Source organism: Perca fluviatilis, chromosome 5 (genome assembly GCF_010015445.1).
Source record: "Perca fluviatilis chromosome 5, GENO_Pfluv_1.0, whole genome shotgun sequence".
In the NCBI taxonomy this organism is placed as follows: Eukaryota; Metazoa; Chordata; class Actinopteri; order Perciformes; family Percidae; genus Perca; species Perca fluviatilis.
In genome coordinates this window covers 16,977,897-17,005,554 of record NC_053116.1, presented here as the reverse complement: position 1 = coordinate 17,005,554, position 27,658 = coordinate 16,977,897, and the positions used below count along the sequence as shown (strand labels likewise).

General features: G+C 40.7%; 2 protein-coding genes across 3 annotated transcripts; one reads left to right on the top strand and one right to left on the bottom strand.

Annotated features, from left to right (window-relative positions):
* Positions 1-4,245: 4,245 nt before the first annotated feature.
* LOC120559002 (probable G-protein coupled receptor 139) lies at positions 4,246-5,154 on the top strand. Its single transcript, XM_039800425.1, has one exon. It carries the CDS (start codon positions 4,246-4,248, stop codon positions 5,152-5,154), a length of 909 nt encoding a protein of 302 aa, XP_039656359.1.
* A 5,699-nt stretch (positions 5,155-10,853) lies between these two features.
* eif2d (eukaryotic translation initiation factor 2D) lies at positions 10,854-27,658 on the bottom strand. Of its 2 annotated transcripts, XR_005639235.1 has the most exons (16): positions 27,414-27,657; positions 25,993-26,183; positions 25,796-25,879; positions 25,610-25,700; positions 25,420-25,527; positions 24,119-24,396; positions 21,757-21,874; positions 21,634-21,679; positions 21,442-21,548; positions 21,165-21,320; positions 18,625-18,714; positions 17,914-18,009; positions 16,904-17,024; positions 13,453-13,627; positions 13,248-13,369; positions 10,854-11,265 (listed from the first exon to the last, which is right to left on the bottom strand). XR_005639235.1 is itself a non-coding variant. In XM_039800868.1 (15 exons), exons 1-15 carry the CDS (start codon positions 27,467-27,469, stop codon positions 13,299-13,301), a joined length of 1,788 nt encoding a protein of 595 aa, XP_039656802.1. In that variant the 5' UTR covers positions 27,470-27,658; the 3' UTR covers positions 13,221-13,298. The 2 variants fall into 2 exon arrangements, 1 of the variants encoding a protein (XP_039656802.1); XM_039800868.1 differs by lacking the exon at positions 10,854-11,265 and having other exon boundaries at positions 13,221-13,369; positions 27,414-27,658.

Sequence of the window (27,658 nt, the reverse complement as noted above, 5' to 3'; positions counted from 1 at the left end):
AAGTATGGTATTAAAGTATAATATGACTGTTATTTTATACCTCGTTATCAGGGATAAATGATGAGTCGTGAGTCGTGTGGCTCTGAATTTTTTTTCTTTTGGCTGCTAAATGCTCCGCTATGCTCACCATAACTGAATCTAACTATGTGTCTGTCTGCTAAGAAAGTAGTGTACTGTACAAATTACGTTGACACTTTTATGACATACTAATTGTACTACCAAATTGAGCACAACCCCTGAACATGCTCCCTCTCTCTGGGAATGCCACACATCACACATCTTCATAAATGAAGACAGCTTTTTGTCTAACCAGAATTACTTTAAATTAAAACAATAACTACAGTTCATGAATAATGCAAAAGAATAAGAGATAATGGGTCAATGTGTTTGCATGTGAAAAAGACAAACATTGGGCAAATTTCTTGCAGTAGTTCAAAAACTGTAACACAGACAAACTCGGTGTGAAACATCCTGCCACTGAATCTTCCAGCTGCAGTTTAGTATGAGCATTTATACCATCTATTCCACTGAATAGATGTGATACCACATGGGCCAGCGATCCTCTGATTTCAAATGTCTTTAGCTTTAGCCTTTATGTTTTTATGGTTTTGTGCCACGAATGACCTCAGTTTGATCTTTGCCAACAGGATTCTACAATATTTTTCAAGTTATAGTTAGCCAGGGGTCACTGTATTGAACAATATGGATTGCACATATAAGTATCAAGTAGGCTGTAAAAAAAGGTGCTGGAAGACAACCCTGCGTTTTGTGACTTCCAATGTAATACAGCAAGTCATTAGATGAATATGTTTGTAGAAAGCGAGCTATAGTAAAAGTCTCTACCTCAGGCAAATATATTATGTATATCACAACATAATAATTAAAGGGTAAAGAGTTTTTTTCAACCTGGACCCTATTTTCCTATGTTTTTGTGTATAAGTGACTGATGGAAACAACAATCTTTGAAATGGGTCCGTGAACGCTGTAACCGGCAGCCACAGACCGGGTTGCAATGTAACCCTATGGGGCAAATGTTCAGCGTGAGTTTGGTCCACTAAAAGTGCTGCTTTTGCCAATAAAACGCTCAGATTATTATTCTAAGTGTCTGACAACATTATGGAAAGGATCCCTACAGATATAGACCTTTTTAAAAAACCTCTTTCTGTTAAACCAGAAACAGCTCTGAGGTTGCTTCGAAAAAAATGTATTTTGAGAAAAAGTCTAGTTACCCCGCAACTAATAATACTGACATCCATTTGATTAAGTGGATGTACTGACCTGAAATCAAAACATGCGATAGTTCAAACATTCCAAGTTGTTTGTAATTTTGCACTGTATTAATCATCATATGGATTGGACATGTTGAAAACAAAAACTCAAGTGCTTTTGTATGTCTTGATTTTAGATTAGACACATAGCATTTAGATTTCCTGCACATTTAGTTCATTAGCCATAAGACACATACTTTTTTTTATCTCATGGAGAATGGCCAATGAGCCTCTTCAGCATTAAAGCAGATGGGGCATCTGGAGAGAGAGAGATCGCCTTGATTGTGAGCCTGAGGAGAGAGTTCCTCTTCCTCAAAAGAGTGTGCATAGCGTGCATGCCGGTGCATAATGCACTGAACTGTAACAGCCTGTAACCAGTTCATGTCAAATATATGTATTGTTCTGCTCGTGACTGCTTAGTCTGGCTACTTCTAAAGTCAACAGTGTAAGAGGTTTGGAAAGGTTTTCCAGCACCAGACAAACAGATGGTTTCAGAGAACATGATGTTCACAGACAGGAGAAAAAAAAAAAAAAACACCCCTTCACTGACTGGTTTTTTTTCCCCAAATGTCAACTGTTATTGCAGAGCTGATACAAATAAGATCCTCAGACATTTAAATATCAACGTTTTGATAAAGGGACATCTGACTAAAAAGTAGGCAGCCCTGTAATTAGGTTACATCAATCGACCAAGACATTTATACTGTCAGACTTAATAATGTGAATAATATTCAAATGTACAGCTCATTGGCTGACTGTTGGCCTATATACAGAGTTTTAGCAAATTGGATAAGACAGGTTAGAGCCATTTTGGTTTGGGATAAACACAGACCACAAACAATTTTCCTGTTTGCATGCTTGCATGCATGCGGATGACTGTAAGGGGGGCAGAATGGTTAAGCCGCATGCCATTTAACCGCAACGTCCCCATTTTAATTCTAGCGAGGGTTCTTTGTGGGATGCCTTACCCCTCTCTCTCCCTTCATTTCCTGTATGTCTCAACTACCAACTACCATTTTCAAAAAATGGTAGCGACTGTTATAGCGAAGAAAGACAGTGTTAATATTAGAGGTGCGTTAACATTTTGCATATTATATGAATGGAGGGGTTCTTACTTACGTGGAAAAAGCTGAAGAGGGCGTGAAAGGAACTACTTGACCAATAGCATTCCCCTTGGCCTTAAAGGGACATTCACAATGCCAACTGATAACTTTGCCTCCGTCATTTCAATGAGGGGAGACGGCAGAGGAAGGCGGTTTCCATCATGGCGGTAGGGGTTTGAAGCAGTTGCTGCCCACGTAAACGTGCACAGATTTTGCTCTGAGAGTTCACCGTGCTGAACTGCTGCCGATTTAAAAACACTTTGCTTTGTTGAGCAACACTCTTGGAGGTAGATGGTTGTCAGGGCTGTTTCAGCAAAGGCGGTGATGACAGCGAAAAAAAATTACTAATAAATCTCATTAAACAATAATTTATTAAGTTGTAAAATTTTTTTTACTCCTCTGGACATAAATCTATTGGCCCAAATCATACAATGTGCTGTATTGAGAGAATGAGTGCATGGTCTGATCAGCAGCCTGGAATAATCATTCAAAAAAGTGTTGAAGACTTTAAACCCTGGAAGCCAAGTGGCAATCCAACTGGAAAGAGCCTTAGAGGACTTGTCACAGCAAAGCAGTTTTATCTGGTAATTTATACAGAGAGACCCAGGTTTTTCTGCCATGAATGAACTACCTCCAAACCAAAAAAAGCTTCACACCAGTCATTTAATATTAATACATCATGCTTGGACTAAGCCCTTTCTGTTGTACAGGCTCAAAGACAGAAACTGTGTTTTTTGTATTTTGGGGCAATGTCTAGGTGGGGGATCCTTTTTTGGAAACGCAATTCGAGCACTGGAGAGGATGTGCACAACTGCCAGCTTTATTATGTATAATATTCTTGGAGCTCTTTCCTTATTTAGATTTTAGGACTTGGCATGTTTGATTTGAATTTCAGGAGCTGGCAAGTCTGGATTCCCTTTCATTTAATCAAGCCATCTTATTAAGTTAAAATGACCCAGTTTTCTAATAATTAAATTTACATCAAAGATTAGATCAATGTGTGCAGACTTTTTTATTTCATATATGGAGTCGTATCAAAGCAAAATAACAAAATATGCCTGCTGGGATTAATAAAGTACTATATCCGTCCATCGATCCATCTGACCTGCTCAGCACCAAATGGCATACACAGTTAGCAACAAGCTGGTGAACATTGAGGAGCATTCAGCAGCTCAAGAACCAGATGTTTCCCTCAAGAGCATACAGACCAAAAACAGAGCTAAAGAGAGTTAATGTTGGAATTACATTCAGCTGGTGGCCAGAAACACAACTCTAAATAAATGATGATGTTGCTCTGCATCTGCTGAATGTGTAAACAAGCAACTGTATGCTAACAAGTTCACCAGATCAACTTAAGAGGTGATGAAATGTCAATGTTGTGTTCATAACTTTTGTCCGCCGACCCCAAGTGAACAAACAATTTAATTTGAATTTGATGACTCCATAGACAGATAAAAACACAATTTTATCAAATGAGGATTCCTGCTTTTTCTTTAGCTGTTGTCACGCTGTCAAAAATCCCCTTTACTCATTAACACTCAACACATATCACCAGGTTGTTGACACAATGTCATGGTTTGTATGTCGAGATGAGGTGGGAGTGATCTTGTGCTGAGCAATATATGCATACTGAGCTAAGAAGCTTCTACTGTCGCTTTTGTCGTGGTGCCACCTGTGTCACGAGAGGATATGAGCCCTCAAAAGAAACATTGGATGGTGACACTTCAAGAGGTTTTCTACCCTGCTCTAGCCGCTGTGGGTATCCCCTGTAAGTACATCAATGACAGAGTTAGAGCTATGTTGGCTGATATCATGCCAAAATGCATTACTGTTTTATGATGCTTTTAATTTAATTTAGTGGTGATAGTAAAGAGATGCCTTTATATACACAAATCTTTTCCTCAGCCAATATCATCACCTTTATGATCATCTGGAGGAGGAAATGCAAGCTCTCCAGGTCAAGCACCTTCTACCTGATGGCCATTTCTGTGGCTGACAATCTTGTTTTGATCTTCATTGTGGTTCTTGAGCTTTCTGTTAAGTACCACCAGCAGGAGCCATTTTGGAGTTACGAGCCATGGTGCAGGCTGAGGGACATTTTTAACTACGGAGCATACAACGCCTCGACGTGGCTGGTGGTTGTGTTTACAGTGGAACGTTTTGTTGCTATCCACACGTGGAAAATGAAAACTAAAATCTGCACTTTGAGATGTGCAGCATGGACTACAACGGCCGTTTTCTTTTTCAGTCATATTTTTGCCATTCCTTACTACTGGTCTAATGCCGCAGTCTATGCAAACAACCAGACCAGATGTATTTACAAACCAGAGGCCCCAACTCAGTTCATTCACGCCCTGGTTTGGCTTCAAACCCTGCAAACCTACATATTACCCTTCATCATCATCCTCACACTTAACGGGTTGACCCTGCGCCTAATCTCTCTCAGCAATCGGGTTCATATCACAGCTGATTTAACTTCCAGGGTCAATAAAGTCATGCCCCTGCTGCGCTCCAGGACGAGAAAATCTGTAGTGCTTCTGGTGACTGTGTCCATGAGTTTCGTGCTGTTGTCTGTCACCCGTGCTATAACTCAGATCATCCTGCGCACAACTCACATGTACAGTTTGGATCGTAATGATTATAACCTCCAGATAAACATAGCAGCAGACACTGGCACCATGCTGAGCCTGAGCAATGCGGCTGCTAACATGTACCTGTATGTATGCACCCAGTCCAAGTTTCGCCAGGAGTTCTTTGCCTGTGCCAGACAGGTGTCCTTCTAATGCAAAACAAAACTCTAGTCAGAAGAAAAAACCTTAGTGTCTTTAATAAACACTATTACCAACATGTCGTCCTTGAGGAAGTTTGTACAGGTGCACTTTCCCGGTGTCAAGGAACAAAGGAAATGATCTCACGGCAGTCATAACCGGTTAATGACTTTGTTGCTCTCAGCAGACAATACCTTTGACTTAATGACTCCATAAAACACAATTTCATTTTCTTTATTACTGTATTTTGCTCATTCTGTCCGGCTATTAAAGAAGGGAGATGCTTTACCTCAATGTTAACAATCCTGACACACATCTCCACTGTTTGACATGGCAGTTTAAATTTCAGAATTAATTTCCTGCAATTGGATTCTAGACCCAGAGTAAACAAACAAGAAGGCCTGACTTGACAGCCATTGTGGCAAGGCAGCTTGTAATAATCTAGTACAAATGTATCATGATGAATCTGTACTATGCCTCAATATATTTAGCTTTGTGTTTATTTACTGTAGATACAAATATTACATATATTTTTAGTCATCACTAATGTATGTAAAGCAATGGTATTTTAATATTTAAAAATATGATTCTATTTGATTTAGGACTATATATATATATATATATATATATATATATATATATATATATATATATATATATGATATACCGCATATCTTTTTCTTATTCTTTTTTGACTATTGTTGTCCACGAGGCCAGATGAAAACCCCAAAACAAAGAAATAGCAGAATCCATGTCATTCTTTACTTTACAACATATATAACGTTGTTAGTATTAACAGAATAACCATATAATCACTTGAATAGATGTGTTTTGAAAAGCAAACTATATCATTGCTTAGAGTGTGTGTTGAAACCCCCAAAAAATAACATTTATCTTGCTTATATATTAATCTGTTTTTGCTTATATATTAATCCGTGTTTTGCTTACATACTGATCTGTTTTTGTATTTTATGACAGAAAGAGCTCTCATTGAGAAACTGTGAAGAGTGTAGGAAAGCACCTAGACAGATAAGAAGAGCACAGGCAGAAGCTGCGGCCTTGACGGGTAAATGCAACTGTGTGTGTGTGTGCGTCTTAAAGGCACATGTGGCCATACACAGCACACGAGCTGTAGAGTTCATGAAGTTCATTACTGTACGTTGTTTGTGAAGTGTTTCCTACATTACCTTACAAGGACAAGGAAGTACACACAGTACGTCCCTTTGGATAACTTTGGGAGGAGTAAAATGTTTTTTGTGTATAAAAAAATACTCTCTTAGTCTGCCCAGACGCCATTTTTGCTGCACTGGGGAAGATTTATTTGCCTTTGACACTGGAGAGGAGATTACCTGCACTCATATGAGTGTGGGGGACACAGAGCCAGGAGGAAACGAGAAGCAGCTTTAAATACCTCTGTTAGAGCGGAGGCTTTATCTTTATTTCTATTTTGTAAAGGACCACTTGCTTTTAATTTCTGCTTTTGTCACAAAATAATAAAAACCACCTGAGTCCGACTTTGGACTAGGGGACCCAACTTTTTGCCAGTTCTTTATATTTCTCTGGGATTGTCTTGCCCGCTGTCAAAGCGGGGAGGGTTTCCCCCTTACGGGGGTTAGGTCAGACTCCTCTTTAACCGCCCGTGGAGAGTTGCGTCCCGGCGGGGATTGACTTGGACACGCAGACCTCCTGTCAAATCTCTTAGTGGGAGTGCATTTCCCTATCCGCGTGGCCTGGTCAGAGCCTCTGAGCATCCCCCTCTCTCAGTCTGGCGACCAAGGAGGGCAAGGCGGGCGTCCTTGAGAAGGAAGGGGCCTCCGATTGACCCTGGGAGAGATGGCTACAGACCGTAAGTACTAAAGAAAAATCATTGGTTTTAAAGATCCCCTCAGGCAGTGCTTGTCATATACAGGGGGATAAGAGCCAGTGTGTTGGGGACGTCTGGTATAGTGTGTATCTAACCTCTTGCCTCGCCTTCGGGTTCCCTGATCCGGGCGAGGGTCTCTCCTTAGACGGAGGGCGTGTGTGTCTCTATAAACTAATTAATCAGGGAAGCGTCAAAAGCAACTCCTTTTTTAGTATAGGTCCAAACATCCGCCCCGCTGACGGGCAACTGGTGTTCGTCCGTACGGCAAAAGAGGGCACTAGAAGGGCCGGGGGTTTGCTGAGGGGAAGGCAATAAAAAAAGGGTTTGGCTCGGCCACAGCGAGCGACGCGACGCCTCAGTTAACTGCCACACCGGTCGACACTATTTACTTCAAGACTGCAATAAAGGAGTCACTATCATATATAGTCAATACTCTCCAAATCAACACTGGTCAATAAAACAAATATTTTTTATTTTCCATTTCTAATTTTTTTCACAAAAACATACCATTTCTCTAAAGACAGCACTAACCAAGGCCCATTGTCTAAAAATCCTCAAACAACAATTTGTGCCAATCAATAGTTAATAATAATAATAATAATAATAATAATAATAATAATTATACTCTTGTCAGGATCTGACTGTGACTGACAATCTGGTGGCCATTTTGTGTATTGTGTTGTGATTTGTGCTTGTTGCTGTGTTCCATGTGTTCTGTGGGTACCTGTCTGTCATGTGTCTTTGTCTTTGACCATCCCCTTATTTGGTCTGCATTTGTCTCATTAGTTTCCCTCCTGTTCTGCTCTCACCTGTTGCTCGTTACTGTCTTGTCCAATCCTCAATCTTTCTGTTCATTGGTCTGTGTATTTCTACAACCCTGTGTGCCTTCGTCTCTCTCTGTTTGTACTGTGAGAGTCGTGTTCGTTTGTAAGTTGTTGTGTCAAAATAAAAAAGTTTGTTCTGCACTTCTGCCTGGAGAGTCTTGCATTTGGGTCCACCTGCTGAAACCGTGACAGTATGAACTGACTAAAGAATGGATCCAGCAGACTCCGATTTCCACATGGAGGAGCTACGCCAGGTGGAGTACACCCTCAGCAGGCTTTATGCAGAACTCGTGAGATCCACAGATTGGGAGCGCCGGCATGCTGTTTGTTCCCTTATGAAACGGGCCATTTCATCAAAGCCCTGGACGATGGAGGTGCCAGAAATTGCTGCGTTAGCCGGTGAGCTCTCTAAGCTGGACAGAAATCTGCAGTCCCTCCAGTGACTCTGTTTGTGAGGCTGCTATCCTCCAGCCTGACCCTGTCCCTGCATCTACTGGCTTCAGGCCTGTGTGCCAGGGGCTTAGGGTGGGTCTGCTTCACCTCCAGGCTGCCACTCCAAGTCCTGAACCCCAGCCTGCTGAGTTCCTGTCTCCTGGTCCTACCACTGTCCAGGAATCACAGGAGTCTCCATTCGGGGAACACGGTTGGCTTTCAAACCAGCTGGAAAGAGGTGAGGTTCCAAGAAACGGTGAGGTGCTCCATTGCCTCTTGTGCCCAGACCTGAGGTGTCAGTTTCTGTGCCCGCAGCCGAGGCCGTTCCTGTGCTCACAGCAGAGTCCGCTCCCGTGCCCGACGCCACACCTGCAGCCCAGTCGCCTGACGCCATGCCTGCAGCCCAGCCTCTCTGCCCGAGTCGGGTCCCTCAACCTCAGTCTCTCTCTGTCTGTCTTCACCCTTATCTACCCCAGTTCCTGAGTGTTTGTCTGCCTGCGTTTCTGAGTCTGTGTGTCCGTCTACCCCGGTTTGTGAACGTCCGTCCCTGCCTGACCTTACCTCTGTCCCTGTCACCGTGCCTGTCTTTGTCTCTCTTCTCTGTCCCGTCCCTGTGCCAGTTATCGTTCCAGTCACCATCCCTGTTATCATCCTAGTCACCGCTCCCATTACTGTCCGAATCGCCATCCCAGTAACTGTGCCCCTAACTACCTTGGTTCCTATCCCGTCCCCTGCCCCTGAGCTTGTGTCGGAGTCTGTCGTGTCTCTGTCTGCCAAGAGTCCGTCTGCTTGTGCCCTGCCAGAGTCTACCTGTTTGTTCCAGTCCCGCCTTTCAGACCCCCTCTGCCCACCCGGGTTGGTCTTTTGAAGGACGCCAGGAGGCGTCCATCGAGGGAGGGGGGGTACTGTCAGGATCTAGCTGTGACTGACTGCATTTGTGCCAATCTTGTGGCCATTTTGTGTATTGTGTTGTGATTTGTGCTTGTTGCGGTGTTCTGTGGGTACGTCTGTCATGTGTCTTTGTCTCCGCCCATCCCCTTATTTGGTCTGCATTTGTCTTGTTAGTTTCCCTCCTGTTCTGATCTCACCTGTTCCCAATTGTCTTGTTAGTTTCCCTCCGTTTCTACTCACCTGTTGCTTGTTACTGTCCAATCCTCAGTCTTTCTGTTCATTGGTCTGTGTATTTCTACACCAGTTGTGTCCAAATCAAGTGTTCACCTGCTGAAACTGTGAAAACTCTTAATTACTCAGAAATTTGTAAAATACAAAAATATTACCTAAGCTAGAATAGGTACAATACTGTATTGTGCTACTTTCCCCTGCAGTACTGTAAATTAGTCCTAATCATCTGAGAAAATTGTGCTGAAAGCTTTTTATATCTAGGAAGTATTTATTTACCCTCAATAGCATTGAAATAAGTACATTTAGACATTAAAACAAAATGTAAGAAGAATAGATTGTATTTCCCCCCAGAAATCATTGTGGGTATGTTTTTAAGATGCTACAAAGCAAGAATGCAGGTATGGTTCCCAGAATGCACTCCAGCTATTAATTCCTTAGTCAAGTTTTGATTATTTAAACTAGGGGTGCTTGTGCTAGCATGTAACAAGTACATGGTTGTCTTCTATGGCAATACGCCTTTGTCACTGGGGACATTTTAATTTGTCAAAGTAGGAAAAGCACAGATGTTACTAATAACATTAACGATGGCTCTGCTTTATTCAAGTGTCCCTGTAAGTCATGACCGTGTGACAGTGAGCCAGCATGAGCAATATAAGGACCCTGAAGCAGCTAAATGGAATTCAGCCATTTTCTTGGCAGACTGTTTAATGGAGCAAATTCCAAATTTGAGTTGGTGTTACAAATCATGCCAGTCGAAAAGCCTTCTGTGGATACACTGGATACTTAGTTGCATCTTTACTACACTGTGCTCTACTGTCTGGTCTTTGATATTTAATTCTAGCGTCTTTTTAGGAGAATTTTTTTTTTGAGCCGAACCCTAAGTAGTATCTCCAGGTATTCCTTTCAGGCTGCATACACCCCTAACCTGACGCGCCATATGGTTTGTTACACACAACCATCTGAGAAGCCCTCATTGGAAACTGTTTGGTAAAGCCAGGCACTTTCAAAATACACAAATCACCTGCCATTAAACTCTTGCCGAAGCCAATTAGGAAAAGAGCGAAAACATCTTTTCCATCGAGAAAAGGAGTAGAATTAAATCTTGATTGCCTCCAGGGAAACAATTGGCGCAAATTCCATCTTTAACCACGACAACATCATCAAAAACACCACGAACGTGATATAGACTTAGAAAGCAAATGTGCAGATGGAACACTAGATTGGTCACCACAGAGACCTGACCTCAACATAACTGAGGCTGTATAATTGCATACAGCCTCAGTTAAAGTAGAGTCCATCACTAAAAAAAACATAAAACCCTGACAACAACCAAAATCAAGTGAAAAATAATGGCACAATTTGTGAGGAGATTGAAGGAATTTACCACAGGGGGAATATCAAAAAGATCTTGGTTGTGGTGATGTGAAATGTTGGTGACTTGAATTTTAAGAAACACAGCAAAAAATAACAGGTTTATTTTCTATTGTATCCATGTTTCTTTATTTACTGCAGTGTTTTGAACAAACAAACTACATATCTTGAAATATACTAGTTAATGTGTTGAATGAGAACCATTTATGTGGACTTTAAGGTATCTGCTTTAATAAAATTAATTACAATCTACAGCGACTAACATGATATAAAAGGGGCTAGGGGAAGAGAGACACTTGCCCTGACCTTCCTCCTCATCTGTTCCAGTGGAGCTTCCAGGTGCAAACGTGGAAATACAGGTTAAGAATTGCTGTATGGAAGTGCTCTACTGACCCTGGAGTTAAAGCTCAGACCTGCAACAATGCCCCTGCAGCGTCCAGCTGGGGACCTTCTACATGTCATTCCTCGTCTTTCACTCCCCTCATTTCCTGTCATCTCTCCACTGCCGGCTGTCTAAAAATGGCATAAAATGTAAAAAAAAAACAAAAAAACAGTTGTATGTCAAAATATGCCGTTTTCAAAATTGTGAAGAACATACACCCCCACACACACACACACACACACACACATATATATAAACCATTTAATCCACAAACAAATTAAACAAAATGTTAATGCCTAAATACAGTCACACCAACAGGTAACACATTTTTAGGAATGCCCCATATGGTTTTAAAATAGATTAAGGTTCTTAAAAATGAGTTATTTCCTTTTTAAAATGTGGCAAATATTTTGAAAACATCAACCTAACATTGGAGAAATTACGTAAAATTAATTGAAAAAAGTTTTTGTTTAATCTGATGGTTTTACACGTCTAAACCTGCTAGAATAGTTTTCTCTAGGGCTGTACCCGACTCAGAATTGTGTCAGTCAAATCGGATTTGGCTGTTCAATACTAATATTCAATTAAAGCTGCAAGCAATATTGGACGGGCCCTCGCACCTCCTTGCGCGTCAGGGTTACTGGCTCCATGCGGCTGTGTATTTGCGCGACTGTCGGACATCGCAAACGGTTCAAAAGTCATAAAATGCGGAATGCGTGGTTAAAGTATAGGGGCCGGCTCAGTATCACATGTAGACCACACATAAGTTTCATGTAAATCGGATGAAGTTTGTCATATAAGGCTGATTTCCTGTTGCCAGCAGGGGACGCTATGACCAAAAGTAAATTTTTACCTATAGCTGTCCTCCGGCCTGGACCCTTGTCAATAGGGAGAGATTTCGGGCAGATATGACAATGTACACTAAAGTTACAACAACTTCGTTCATTGATAAACGCTCAAAATGGCCACCATGCCCACACCGTTGGACAAAAAGTTTTACTTTTAATAACTTTTCATCGTTGAGGTCTTGAGATAGCAAACACCAAAGTTGAAGTTGATCGGATGAAATCTCAAAGTAGTTTGTTAAAGTATAGCACCTTGAATTTTAGGTCTATTTCTAAATATGCGTACCAGGTTTTGTTAGTCTACGTTAAACGTACTGCAGGGGCTCAATTTTAAAAATGTTGTAGGGGGCGCTAGCGAGCCATTTTTTGTGCGCCTATTCCTGAAACCCTTAAAATACTTACATTTTCACCAGGCCTGATGCGACCGCCAATTTTGGTGAGTTTTTGAGTATGTTAAACCCCTCAAAAAGGCGATTAATTTGCCGTAAGAAAGAAGGAATCATAATTCCTTCAGTTTCAATAGGGCCTTCACCGCTGTCGGCGCTCGGGCCCTAACTATCCTTTTTTCTTCATTTAGACTAACAAGTAACGTGTTATTGAACGGCCAGATTTTTGAACAGGGTGACCGTAACGTTCACATAAAATTGTAAACAAGCCAAGAGCACCCTCTGAGCTAATGCAAGCTAATTACTAACGATGGATCGGAAATGTGCACCACCATTATTTGCCGACACTAGTTATCAAACAAAAGCCAGAGAGAATATTGTGACAAGTTGCTGTGAGCTGTAAATTTACCACTTCTAAGCAAAAGACAGAAGGTAACATTAACTCAGAGTCTAACCGGACAAGGCCTCTCTTCCTCTGGGCAGCTGCATTCATCTCACACAGACTTACCCTGAAAGCGAGAAGCACTCACTCTGCGGTTTCTTCTGGGGACTGAAATGCCCCAGAAGTATACTGCACACCGACGACACGGACTGACAAAAAAAAACCCTGACTGCTCGACTTGAAGAACTTTAGTCGACTGAGGGGACTCCGACTGATGATTCCATTCTTTGACTTTCAGGGGGCAGCCCTAGTTTTTTCCAAAAGCGCTTTTCACCATCAGAAATTAAGGAAAACAATACTGGTCTCGTTTTTAAATGATCCTATCAGTAACTTACTACAGTAACTTACAGTAACTTAATATCTCTGGAAGCCGAATCAGTACAAAAGAACACAACAAAATTGCGACATTCATCAACCTTTAGAAGAGGACAGTAAATCACCTGTATTTATTATGAATGGCCGACAGTAAAACAGCTTTAAAGGTTGAAATGTTACTTCTTCTTTCCCCCTTTTGGAGCTTTGTCTAGTCCTTGGATGTACTTGCGAGGAATTTGATAATGATCTGAAATTGAAAATAAGGATTAGACAAACTGAATGTATTTGTACGAATAAAGCAATTGAGAGAAACTGTTAAACTGTTCAAACCTAGTAGCAAATTGCCAACTTGATGAATCTGATTGCCTTGGATCTGGACAAGCACTTTGTCCTTGGACCCAGGGATGGGCTGTAAGACAGAGCTGGCCTGGACTCTACGCTGCAAAGCAGTGGCAACGACTGCAGGATCCAAACCGTACACTTCCAGGTTCTTTATTAGTGTCACCTACAGGTAGCATATGGAAACAATTGAACAATAAATCAATACTAGAACTGCAAGCAGTTATGATGGGGTCCAAGCCTCCCGGTGCAAGTCGCCCCCGATGACCCAGGGAGTGCGCGAAAGCGGGACCCAAAGCCTGATGGTGGGGAGGCAAACTTCCGTAAATATTGAGAGGTGTGAGCCGCAAGGTCTGTGGTACATTGCGGTTGCAAATGTAGTGGTTAACAGTTCATCTCCATGCATATACATACTACCTTTAACAATTCTCTACAATAAACAACCTTCTTAACCCCCCTGACCACATGGGACAGCAGAGAGAATTGAGACAGTGACTGAGAGGGTGGAGGGGGGGAGGCAGGTGTGGTTGTTGAAGGAGCAGAGGAGGTAGTCAAGTTGTTGTAAATGGTGTTGATTTTGGATTGAAAAAGTGAGAGAAAAAGAGTTGCATTTGTCCACTGTGAAGGTTGCAGAAACTTTGTCAGGGGGGTTAAGAAGTTTGTTTATTGTAGAGAACCAGGGGAGCATGCGAAAGGCAAACATCAATAAATATTGATAAGTGTGAGCTGCAAGGTCTGTGGTACATTCCCATTGCAAATATCCCATTAACATTGATTGAGTAAAAGGGCCAAAACTCGTCTACGTTGATTATAGTGCCCCTAATGGCCGATCTTTGCCTAATTTGAGGAGCATCTCGCTGCAGCCTGTGGGAAGGCGGGGCTTGACATCAAGCCCACATCCAAGTCAGTCATTTATTTATTTTTGCCTACGTCACTCCCCATACGCTGAACGGACCAAGACAGTACTGAAGCTGTGTGGAGGTTTGCTCCTCGACGCAGCGGGCCCGGGTTCGACTCCGGCCTGCAGCCCTTTGCTGCATGTCTTTCCCCCTCTCTCTCCCCTTTCATTTCTTCAGCTGTCCTGTCGATAAAGGCCTGAAAATGCCCAAGAAATAATCTTAAAAAAAAATAAAAGACGGTAGCGAAGCAGATATATAGCCTCTTGTTTCACATTAGATGACAGAAACTGATGTAGGCTAAACACAAACGGCATTCATTTGACTTCCAATTTTGAAACAAAAAGAGTGGTTCGGTGAAAGCCTGGTTTTCATGAGCTTCTGGGGCTAGCTGCTAACTAGCTCGGAAGCTAACATCTAATGCCAGGCAGGTTGCTAATTAGCCAATGCTAAAAAAGTATGGAAGTACTAGTTTCCCCTGCTTTCTATCAATATTCCTCGGTATTTGTCTCTTGGTGTAGTTTGCTAACATGCTCGTAGACATGTAAATTAACTGTTTGCGTGCTAGCTAAGTCAACACCTTTTTATATTGTAACATGAAAGCTCAGGCTGCGTTATGCTTCAGCTAAACCACAGCAGCAACTTGCACTGCCCCGTTAAAATGCAACTTCAACCCTCGGATATAACGGTAATCACGTAGTGGTTTTTACTGTATAGACATCTGTGTGTGTGTGTCTTTTGAAATACTTAGATTAGGTGTGTTACTGTGCAGGTAATATCCGAGGAGCATCTCACACGATTGTGAATTCTACTGAACCAGACTGAGAGACCACTGAAAGGCTCAGGAACCCTTTGCAGATGTTTTGGATTAATTAGCTGATTAAAGTGACACTTTGAGCATACAATATTGAACCTTTTCACAATATTCTAATTTTCTGAGGGTTTTCATAAACTGTAAGCCATAATCATCAAAATTATAACAAATAAATGCTTGAAATATCTCGCTTTGCATGTAATAAGTCTGTATAATATATTAGTTTTACCTTTTTAAGTTGAATTACTGAAATAGTCTTATATTTTTATTATGAACCTACAATTACATTTTCCATTAAAAGAAAAAAATTCTAAAATGTTTGTGTATGCTGTCAATTATAGTTCTTGGAATCGGCAGGTCAGACTTTAAAAAAAATTGGAGGTTGGCATTTGTGGTTAACTCCACCTCAGAATAAGTTAATAACTGTGGAGATCCAAACTAAACATTTGCAAAACTAACATCCCCTCTATCCCTCACTCTCAACCAATGGAGACTACTCCTGGCAGGGCTTATGGCAGCAAAAAAGACCATCTTAAGGCTTTGGTTCCACCCTAATCTACCCTTAACACAATACTGGCTAACTGCCTACCAGTTAGTGTTAATTTCGTCAGACGAGACTAAATATTTTCGTCAACAACCTTTTTTTCCATGACTAAGACAAGACGATGACGAAACTGCACCAATGTCCAAAAACGCTGACTAAAACGAAATTAACATGCATTATTGTTGACGAAAAAAAACGAGACTAAAATGTTTTGCATAAAATAATAACTAAGATAAAATCTCTCTTAATTTTCGTCTACAATTGTCTCTACTTTTTCATCATGAGATAGAACTAGTGCAGTGCCCGTTTGGAGCATGTGTCTGTTCCAAACAGGCCAACTGCTTGGTTCCTTTTGACTAAAACTAGACTTAAATGACGAGACTTTTAGTCGACTAAAACTTGACTAACAAAAAAAAGATATGTCAATGACTAAATAGGACTAAAACTAACAAGGACATTTGGCACAAGACTAAGACTAAATTAAAAATAGGTGACAAAATTAACACCAATACCAGTAGATTACTTCTCTTGAGTGAACAACTGCACGTCTCAACAAGGCCAAATTAACAACAATCCAGGCATGGTCGCAGATCACACGGTCCATCCAAGACCACCTTGTGAAACAGAAAATTCTGACCTGAATGTAGATTTGTGGGTGTTTTAAATTTTTTTTATTCTTATTTTTTTCCTGGGGAATGATTTATACTTCCTAGCTAATTTTGACATTGTAACTGCTATCTTACATCTCCTTCACCATCTCGCTTTTATCTCTCATGAGCTATGTATTGAGTGTCGTGTAGTTTGTGTATGTTCAAAGTAAATGTGACTGTAAATGTAACATTTCAATCTATCCTAATAAAAAATTGTTGATCACAAAAAAAAATTGACATCCCCTTTTGCCTCAGTTCTATGTGCCTTTAGTTCTAATTAGCAAACGTTAGCATGCTAACACAGTTAACTGAGATTGTGAACATGGTAATCTTATATCTGCTAAACATCAGCTAAACATCAGCATGTTAGCATTGTCATTGTGACTATGCTAAAGTTAGCATTTAGCTCAAAGCACCACTATGCATGGCCCCAGACTCTTGTTAAACTCACATATATCACTATTGGTAGAAATAATTTTGAAGAACTCCCTGCTGATCTACAGCTGGCAATTTAAGAGAGCGTAGTAAAAGCTGTCACCTTCTTATTGGAGCCTCGAGAAGCCACAGAGATGTCTATAGGCTCAATGTGGCCCTTCTTCTTTACGGGTGCTTGTCCGGGGAACACAACTTGATAGCACTCCTGCATTCGTTCCAATGACCTGTGAAAATGAGGTGGTATTGTTTAACCTACACCAAAACGGGAAGATAGAGCGATGGGGAATGGCAGGGATACTGTTGAATTAGGTTGTAATGTAGAGCATATGATCACCAAAAACTCGATGTCCACGTAAGCGGTTGTTTTTTTTTTATACTTTGTTCATCACACATAGATAGCAAATGTGAAGGTTTGCACTGGAAATCCATCAAATTAAAAAGAAACACCTGAGGTGGTCAATGCTAATCCGTATTTCATGAACTCACCATTAAATATTCAAATAGATAAAGACGCCTGTAATTCTTAATAACTTTCATGGGTTGAAAAAGCAATGCGAGGAAGCCCAGAACCACAAACCAGAACCACAAACTCCCCCTGAGATTCTGATTACTCCCACCAAAACCATTTTCTAATTAAAGTCTGCCTCAACATTAAGCAAAGTGGATTTCCCTTAAGGCAAAAGAAACTAAAATGTTATGGGCTGTCTTTGGTTCTTAAAAAGTATATCTTGATCTTTTATAGCAGTGGTTACAAAGCAGATGTTGTGAGTGTAAGACTTCAGAGCAGCTGTATTATTGTTGTATACAGATCACATTTGGATTACAGATTTGCATTAGGATAATTATTTCATCCTGCAATGATGATGCTGACTGTCTCCCCCTGCCCGCAGTACAGTATATCACATGTTGGTATAAAGGATGTCGCAACTAATGATTATTTTCATGATCACTTCATCTATTTTTTTTAATCAATTGTTAATCTATAAAATTCCAAAGTATATACTGTATGTAGTCTTGCTAAAGAAGTGCCAAATCTGGTACGACAACATTTATATTTGATACTGCACATGGTCCTTTAAAAATAACAAATAAGAAAACAAAATAAGTCTTTACCTGCTAAAGAGGTCATCCCACTTGAGAGACTCGACCTCCTGGTACTCTGATTTCTCCAGCAAACAGTCACACAGAGTAGGGTTTATGGTCACGTAACTGTAGAGGGCAGAAAAGTATTGAAAAAAAACACATTATACAGTGGACGAATGGCAGTCAACAGGAAACATGCTGCCGTATTATGCTATGCCAGTTGCATGGCAGATGTTATTTAATTTTTCCCATCGCTCATTTTCAATTAGTTTCACATCAGGAGATGTCTGATTGTCATGACTTAAAAGGGAACATGAGATGTCTGTTTCAGAGTCACATTTTTAGCATTTTAGTCAATTATAACAACATCACATGGTCTGGGGTCAGCTCTGTATATGTTCAGTGGCCATTAGGGTAGCCCTTTTACCACTGCACCCAGTTACAAAACAACTGGCAGGGTGGATTATGTTTAAACTCAAACTGAGCTCTGTGCCTTCAGTGTTGTTTGATTAAAAAGGTTCTTCCTCCTGTCTTTTAAGCGGTGCCTTTCAGTAGTGTGGTTTGCTAAACTTCTTTTATTGGTTTTAACTCACGTGTCTTATTATTCCATTAATATATTCTTGAGATACCTTCACAGACAAACATTAAATGAAACAAAATTATAACCTTTATCAAACCTTCTTGGTCGTGGTAATAATGACAATATGTTTTGATATCTGTAGATTTTAAGCATCTACTTACTTCTTATTATTTTCATCCACCAGTTCATTCTTCTTCACATATTCTGTGACAATATGTCTCACTTCAGCAGACTGCAGTATTGTTCCTTTCCTGTAGGGGCATTTAAGCACACAAAAGTACAATAATAAATGTGCATGTGTGAGAAATGTACCAAAGTGTCTTCAGCTTACATAGTTTTTAAAGACCTCTGTAACACTACTGAATTCTACACCAATTTTAAAACAAATACATAGAGTTGGCAAAAACACACTTTTGTATTCATTTATTTTATGTATTTAATATTTATTTCTATAGGGACTAGTACCAGTACATAGCATTAGCCGCTTTCCGACCGGAGGGATTTTGCAGTTCCTAGAAGATAAAATTCCTAGACCTGGACCAATTTGGGGATTTTTAAGTCCCTCTGGCTGCAGTTCCTGTAACTCTTTCAGCTCCTACTTCAGAGCAGGGGCTTTTCGCTGTTCCTTTCTCAGCATAGGGACCTAGGTAAACGAGGGTCGAGTTTCCGGTACTGACAATTTTTGCCATCTTATTCATCACTAAATTCACTTCTGACAAAGTTTTAGTCGAGAAATTAACGGTTAACATTTCGGAGGTGAGAAGCTCCATGAAGTGAGGCGACAGTCAGCAGGCGCCTGCCCCGGCCGCAAGCTCGCCGCTCGGCCATGTCCTGCTCAGAATCCCCGCTGTCAGCTGGTGGTCTCTCAGACCGCTCTCGTAAAAAACAGGCTTTTATTTGGCCGTTTACGGTTCGTTTGTTTAAATATCACAACACATGTCCATCATGAGATTAACGGGAACCTGTGGTTAGCTGCCTTTTCGGCGTTAAACTCCACAAGAGTGCCCTGCGGGGTTGACAACCTTGCTGTCCGGCCGTCTCACACACACACACACACACACACACACACACACACACACACACACACACACACACACACACACACACACACACACACACACACACACACACACACACACACACACACACACACACACACACACACACACACACACACACACACACACACACACACACACACACACACACACACACACACACGGGGGAGAGAGAGATACCCGTTTCGGGAGACTTGTTCAAATTATGACAAATATGCTATATACATTAGATTTAGTATGTAGTTCATACTTTTTTGGTGTATTTGTTTTCTGATTTTAATGCTATAAAGACCATTGCCGTGCTTGCATTAGCCTACTCCCTTACCCCTCCTATAGCCCCTATGGCCACCTGGCCAGTGTGAATGCAAATTGAAAGAAAACGGTTTTGGGGGAGAGTAGTTAGTAGAACTGCTTAGAAGTGGACTTTTCCTATAATATGTTCCTGTAACTACCTGGTCGGAAAGCGGCTATAGACTAATGTCCACACATACCACAGCATTTATAGCTTACGCTAGTTTGCAATCCCTGTCCCTACATGGAGCTTTAAAATACACAATACTAAACAAGAAAAAACATCCAGTACAAAACAGCCCAAAAGGTGAACATAGCTATTTAAAAAGGTCCTTTCCAGACATTGTTTTAAGACACATAAAACACTTTGCTTGGAATAACACATTAATTACATTTTTAATAATTAATTAAAAATTCTTAATATTACATATATACCTTATCCCTTGTTTAAAAATCCAGAACATATGATTATGCAAATATGTATAATTTGAAAAGCTTCAACTAGATGTCTGCTAATTGGCTGTACAGGGGGGACTTTTTAGAGTATATAATAGGAAATTAGCAGCCTAACTGTGTTTAGTAAGGCAGGTATGTACGACACAGCTATAGATGTATTGATTGGAAAATTAACCATAGCAGTAACAAAATGACCTCTTATAACTATATAATTGTATATTGCATTTTCTTAGTGTGAAATGTATACACTATATTGTGGCCTCAAACATGTCCACATAGGCATGTTTTCACTAAAGACATCTTGACATGTCACAGTAGGAAAACCACAGGTGTAAAAAATAAAATTAATAATAGCTTGAATGCATTTAGCTGCTTCAGTTTCAGGGTCTTGGTATTGTGCATGCTGGCTCACTGTCACAGCCTACTGGAACACTGACATTGTTAATGTTACGTCTGTGCTTTTTCTACTATGACGAGTCAAAATGCCTGCTGTGAAAATAAGACCTAAAGAACAAAACAATAGTGTCCATGACATGTACACTACTTTCTGATACCACTCCCACAATGCAACCGACCATTTATTATATTGGAGTAGTAAGTAGGTGAACAAGGGAGTGATTTTAGACATGGCCTAATATTAATAGTTGTGGGACCAGTGTCATGAGAAAACTGTCTTATCTTATCTGACCATGCAGGGAGGTCAGAGGTTGAGATCATTTACAGAACAACCCTCCTGGAGTTGGTAGGGATTCAGTGTTGCACTCAAGTAAACATGAGACTAATGGATGCTTGTTGATACACAAGCTTGAACTCTCCCTGATATGTCCCCCTGCTGTCTGAACCATGCAAAAAATGTGGATGCAACAAGAGTCGGGGTTAGAAAAACACAGACACACCTCTTCTTTGCATCTAGAAAGAGAGGCTCCAGTCGAGCTGACACAGAGTACAGAGTTGTGATCTCAGGGGGGTGGTACGGAGGTTCTCCTTCCCTTCCATCCTGCACCGGAGTTGCTTCAACATCCGTCTCCTCTGGAACTTTGAAGGAACGCAGTCTATAAAGTGTTAATGTAATAAAATGGAAAAACAAAGGGCTAGTCAGTTTTAAAATGTGGGCGGGCTGTGAGTTTGAATCTCAACCAAGAATTTCTTTAAGTTGAGGAGGGGTTGGCTCACTCTGAATTTTTCCAGTCCACCTCCACAATGCTCTCCACACCCTTGGTCAGTTCTTTCACTCGCACAAGGTTGTGCTGCTTCTGCATGGCCTGTAGAAACTTGGACAGCTGTTGGAAGAAACATTGAATAAATGCTTACAGATGGGGTTATACGATAGTTTACTTACGTGTGTAAAATGGACATCTAAAATACCTTTTTATAGCTGGATTTCTTGATATCAAGTTGCTTTCCACTTGGGCTGAAATAATACAAGATGTTTTCAGAACTAAATGTAATTCTTCCTCAACAAGTCTTAAAAGATGAACAGTACTTTACCAGCAGGCAAACATGTGGTTGCGGAGAAATGTACTGGTCAGCAGGGGGAGATCCGTCTTTTTCACTTTGCTCTTGAGAGCATAGAGAAAACACTGCAACAGCAAGGCGTCCATTATCTCTGTGAAATCAGGGCATGATGACCCGGGTCATATCCTTTTCCCTCTAAACAGGCTCCCATTTTGGCACATCAGAAAATGTTATTCTCTACTTGTATCCACAAAACACAACCATATGGTCACTAAATTAACTTGGCAAGTCCTCAAGCCTGCCCTGCAATCATTAAGTAGTAAATGTGTCAATTTGATCTGAATCCGGGATAATGGTACTTTTGAGTCAATAGGACATAAATAGAAGCTCAAAGTCCCATTGACACCCCTTTACTATGAAAATCTCATATTTTGAAACTGCCGCTGAAAACGGGCGAATCCCAACAAAGCTGGAAGTTGACGTCAACCTCCCAAAAACCGGAACCTTTGTCAGCCCATGGGTGTATTAAGAGAACGGTCACGCCCCAACATTTACATAGGCTACACAACTGACCTGAGATCAGGTAGTTTTCTGAATCTAGCTAGGTCACCGCAGATCTCTGCTATTCCATTACAAAATTCACTTCTGAAACTTTTTTATGCGAGAAATCAACCATATAAAGCTCCAAATATGGGCCGCTTTTTTGAAAATGGATGGCTAATTGCAAATTTTCTCCGACTGTGTGTCGGAGTTTAGTGCAGGTGTTGGTGCTGCCTGGTTGCTACATCGCCGCCCTGACCGCAGTGTCAGCGAGCTTGTTACGCCCGCAATCTTTTACCGCAGCCCGCAGGTTCCAGTTAATCTTATAATGGGTATGTGTGTTGAGTTATTTAAACAAACAATCGGGAAAAAGCTTCTTGTCCGTGAGTCTCATTGATAGAGCCGCGGTGAGATGGAGTCCATCAATGAGAGCTAGCTAGCCTCCTCCTAACTCTGACATTCACAAAAATACATTCAATTGAAATCCGACAAGTGTTAGCTAAGCTTTGTAAGACCTTGAGGAACCTGTAATATTCATGCCGTGACGAAATTCAAACTGTAAATATACTTTAGTTATGCGAAAGTGAGCAAGCTGCGATATTTCCCCATTGTAATGAATGGGACATATAGCTAGCAGCTGCTCGTCCTACAAAGACGCCTTGCGTTCATAAAAATGCCATAAAATCAAATCGGACACAACGGTTAGCTTTATAAGACATTGGGGAATTATGTTGTATAAGTGGCGTGACGAAATTCAAACTGTAAATATAATTTAGTTATGGCGACAGTGTAGCTAGCTAGCTGCGGTATTTCCCCATTGTAATGAATGGGACATATAGCAAGCAGCTGGTCGTCCCTACAAAGACGGGCTTCATAAAAAGCCTTAAAATCAAATCCGGACACAACGGTTAGCTTTATAAGACATTGGGGAATGATGTTATATAAGTGGCGTGACGAAATTCAAACTGTAAATATAATTTAGTTATGGCGACAGTGTAGCTAGCTAGCTGCGGTATTTCCCCATTGTAATGAATGGGACATATAGCAAGCAGCTGGTCGTCCTACAAAGATGCCTTGCGTTCATAAAAATGCCTTAAAATCAAATCGGACACAACGGTTAGCTTTATAAGACATTGGGGAATGAGGTTATATAAGTGGCGTGACGAAATTCAAATAAAATTCCGTACGTATATTAGAGTTATGCCGGCAGCTGGCCGCGGAGCCCCGTAGTGCAGTATCCACAAAGGGTGACTTTGCGCTGGGTATGGAGCCCAGCAGGCTGCCGCTTTCTCGTCAGACTGTGTGGAGCTCCTAAAGTCCGACACGTCTTACCAAATTTGCAATTAGCCATCAATTTTTGTAAAACGGCCCATATTTCAGCTTTATATAGTTGATTTCTCGCTTAAAAAAGTCTCAGAAGTGAATTTGGTAATGAAACATTGCAGTGTCTGGAATATGAGATTCTGTCGTCTCTAATGTATGTGTATTGGGGATTCGGCTCAACCAAATCAGGCGTCTCTAATGTCTGCTTATGGCAAGTCGCACAACCAATCAGCGCGCAGCTCATCTAAATATTCATGACCATACCATATTTGGAAGAAAAGCTCTTGTTACAAATAGGGCCAAAACACAGGGATGCATAAGGGCCAGTAAAATATCAACCAGGCCATTTTCAGCCCAACCAATGTTACATACCCCATTAGGAGACCATAAGGAACAGTGTGAAATACCCTATATAATCATTCTATCACCCCTTTAAAATAAGTGTGGTGGTATGTACTTTAATATTTTAAAATAGTTCCCTTTTAAATGACATTGTAACAAAAATGGTGGGAGGCGTGACTAAGTCTGGTACCTTGTGGCATTTTCTGGTCATCCTGGTTTCCCTCCTCTTCCTCATTGCCCTTATCACCTTTCTCTTCCTCCTGCTCAGCCAGACTCAGCTCCTCAATACCAGAGCAGGCTTGATCTGTGACTGTTTGACTGGGACTCTGCTCCTCCTCCACACACTTCTCAGCCTCCTCCTCAACCTCCTCCTCCATCTCATCAACCTCATATTCCTCTCCATTCACCCCTTGTCCTTCACTCTCTGCATCCGGTAAAGTAGGAGGACCTGACTTGTCTCCAAAAGCCCTAAAAAACACATGTGCAAAGTTTACTCGACTGTAGAGCTGCACGGTTAATCCTGAAAATGTAATCATAATTTTAGGTACAATTAAACAATTAAAACTTTCAAAGTACCAGCTCTGAGAACATTACTTTTAATAGCTGTTACACACCAACGAGATGGCCGACCCTCGGCAGAAAAGCCAGTCGGATTGATCGGTCTCCCCTTGTTGGTCCAAAAAGTGCCACAGAACACACCAAAGAGACGAGACATAATACGTCTCCATAACAGCAGGCGGCTCTAATCTGCATTGTTGCCCAAAAAATGAAAACCGGCAGCTGATTGGACGAACGCGTCACATGGGTTTGTTTTCTCCGGAAATTCAAAGTCAGACTGTCATGGCAACTCGTTCAGAATACGATCTCATATTGTACTAAAATAGTTCACTGAAACGTGTTTCTGAAAACATTTTAAGCGAGAAATAAGCCATGCGGTTGCTGAATCTGTCTTCATTTCAGCTCAACAAAGGTCAGTTTAAAAGATTTTCGTCAGATTTTGAGAGACTCTAGTCACGCTCATTCCGCTCGCCATTTCCGGGTGAGTCCCGACTGCCCTGCCTCCGACTGAACATGTCAGGTCGGCCAAAATGAAGGCCGACAGCCTCTCGGACGGACGACGGCACGGGACACACCGAACAGACTCGAGTCACTGAACTCGCCAGACTGTCCAACGGCCGATTATCGGCTTGGTGTGTCTCGGTCTTTAGAGGGTTATTGAACATAATACTAATTGAAGGAAAAAAAAAATTGGTGGATGATTTCGATCAATACTGTGATCGCAATATTAAAAAGGAATAGTTCAACAAATTGGGGAAATTATTTTTTACCTTTCTTTTGAGAGTGAAAATTTATTTATTCCACTATTAGACATGAGAGCGGTTTCAATCTTCTCACCTAATGCTCTGCAATAAGAGTTCAAACTATCCCTTTTAACAAAAACGTTCACAAAAATGAATTATTGAAATCTGCAGGAAAATGGAAGCTACTCACCAGAGATTATCCATGTACGCGTGGAGAACACACACTCCTCTCCCTTTCATACCCAAACTGTGCATCTCGTCTCTGGACACTGCAGCAGTACCAACTGCAACAGGAGCTCTGCAATCAACCAGGAGAACAGTGTCACGCTTCTGTGAAGATCATGTTGAGACGTCTTTCCAAATCTTTTATCATAACCTACCTATTGTTCACTAATGTAACAGAACAGCAGTCGCCCGGTTTCACATCTGGGAGACCGCTTGAAGGCGCCACCACACCTGGCAGCATGAGATCTTTGGGGAAACACAGTATTTTGTTACTTAAATTCAATCTAAATGTACAATATTAAACATCTGTTCAGGTCTTGATCTTAGAAAAAATAATGTACCTGCCCCTCCAATCAACTTTTGAAGCACAGGAGGCCATGTCCTAAATGTCGGCAGGATAGCAGGGTAGCGCCAAAGCACATATACTGAAAAATATGACAATGCATATTATAAAATATTAAAATAATTATAAAATGTACAGCTTACAGTATTGTATCCAGTTAATTATTTCAATGCAACTTAACAGCCAGCTCATTACCTGTAGGATAAAGTCGTTTCTCCAATTCAAAGAACAGTGGATTTTTGTGAAGAACATAAAGTGTCACAGAATCTCCCTTATGTACATAAATCTTCACCACATTTAATTCCTCTTTGTTGGGGACCAGTTCAGACAGCTCGTCAGCAGACAGCGTAGGAAAGGCTCCAGATATGTCAGCTTTGAGCTTTCTCCTAAAGGTAAAAACAAAAGTCTCAGTCACTGGGTAACGTCATACTAGTAATTGCAACAGGGTTTTTTTCGGGCAGGAGGCAGCCCATCTTTGTGCGCTGTAAAGAAATACACCATTGTGTGTATATATACATGTATACTATATTTTTACTTATTTAACTGTCTAGTAAAGTTCAAAGACAGTGTTTAAAAAGTGCAATCCCCATGTTTACATATGTTTATTACAGTAAATAATAATTAAATAATCTAAATACTACTAAGTGTGGTAAAGCCACATATTTGTTTTTATATTTCTGCAATTTGCACTTTAGATTGTGTGATTTGTTTCTGACTTTCATATGCATGTTTACACCAAGCTTGGTCAGTGCTCAATATAATAATAATAATAATAATAATAATAATACATTTAATTATATAGTGCTTTTCACAGACTCAAAGTCGCTTAATAAATTATAATAATTAATATACTACTGTGATTGAAGTAGTTAAATAAAAGATGACAGTCATATAAATTCATGTATCACCTAATTTCATCATCACATACAGGCCTGGCATCCAGGAAAGAACAGTTTGTTTAATCTATCTAATCTTGTGTTGTTCATACTATACAATGATTTATTGCTTGTCTTTGTTGAATAATACAGAAGAAAGAGCTTAAAAAAATAATCGCATATTAAATCGCAATCGCAATATTGGTGAAATAAATCACAATTAGATTATTTTCCAAAATCGTTCAGCCCTACTTAACAGGTTTTCTAATAAAGGGCCTGCTTGTCAAAGAAATGCTATTTTCCATTGTGGTGTTGTTTGTGCACTGCCATTTCCAGCAATATAATAACTTGAGGTTTTTACTGAATAAGAAGAACGAATGTAACTGACGTATGTATGTATAAAGTATTTCAGGGATGATTCTGGATATTGGCTTTGGCTTGTATTAAATGACAACGTGAACAAAAATCCTAAAATAATATTGGATTCAGAATAGCTAACTACAACTAACGAACAACAACAAAAATAAAGCTTAAAACAGGAAGTAGCTACTCTAGTTCTGACGTGCTCCAGCAAAGGCAGGTGAGGTCTAATATCTGGGCAGCCTTCTGATACCTTTAATGTTGAGCTTTTTGAGTACACTACATAAATAAAATGGCATACACTGTAGATAGGAATAAATGGCGACAAGCACTGTGGTTTGAGCTGACAGTGCATGCTGCCGTCAGCTGTCAGAGACTCACCTGTCTGATCCTTTGATTGCGGTGTTGGATTTGACACGAAACGGTCTGACAAACATCTTTTCAGGAAATTATCAACTTCTCTCAGATAATGTAACTGTTTTCATTATATCAGCACACAAACTCTCAAACGAACCCGCTGCACCAGCGAAATAGTCTTATATTGGCTTTACAGTATGAGCTATTCGTAGGGTATGGTGGTCCGACACATATTTAAGTCCGACGTCAAGCTGTACCGCGGGAACGTT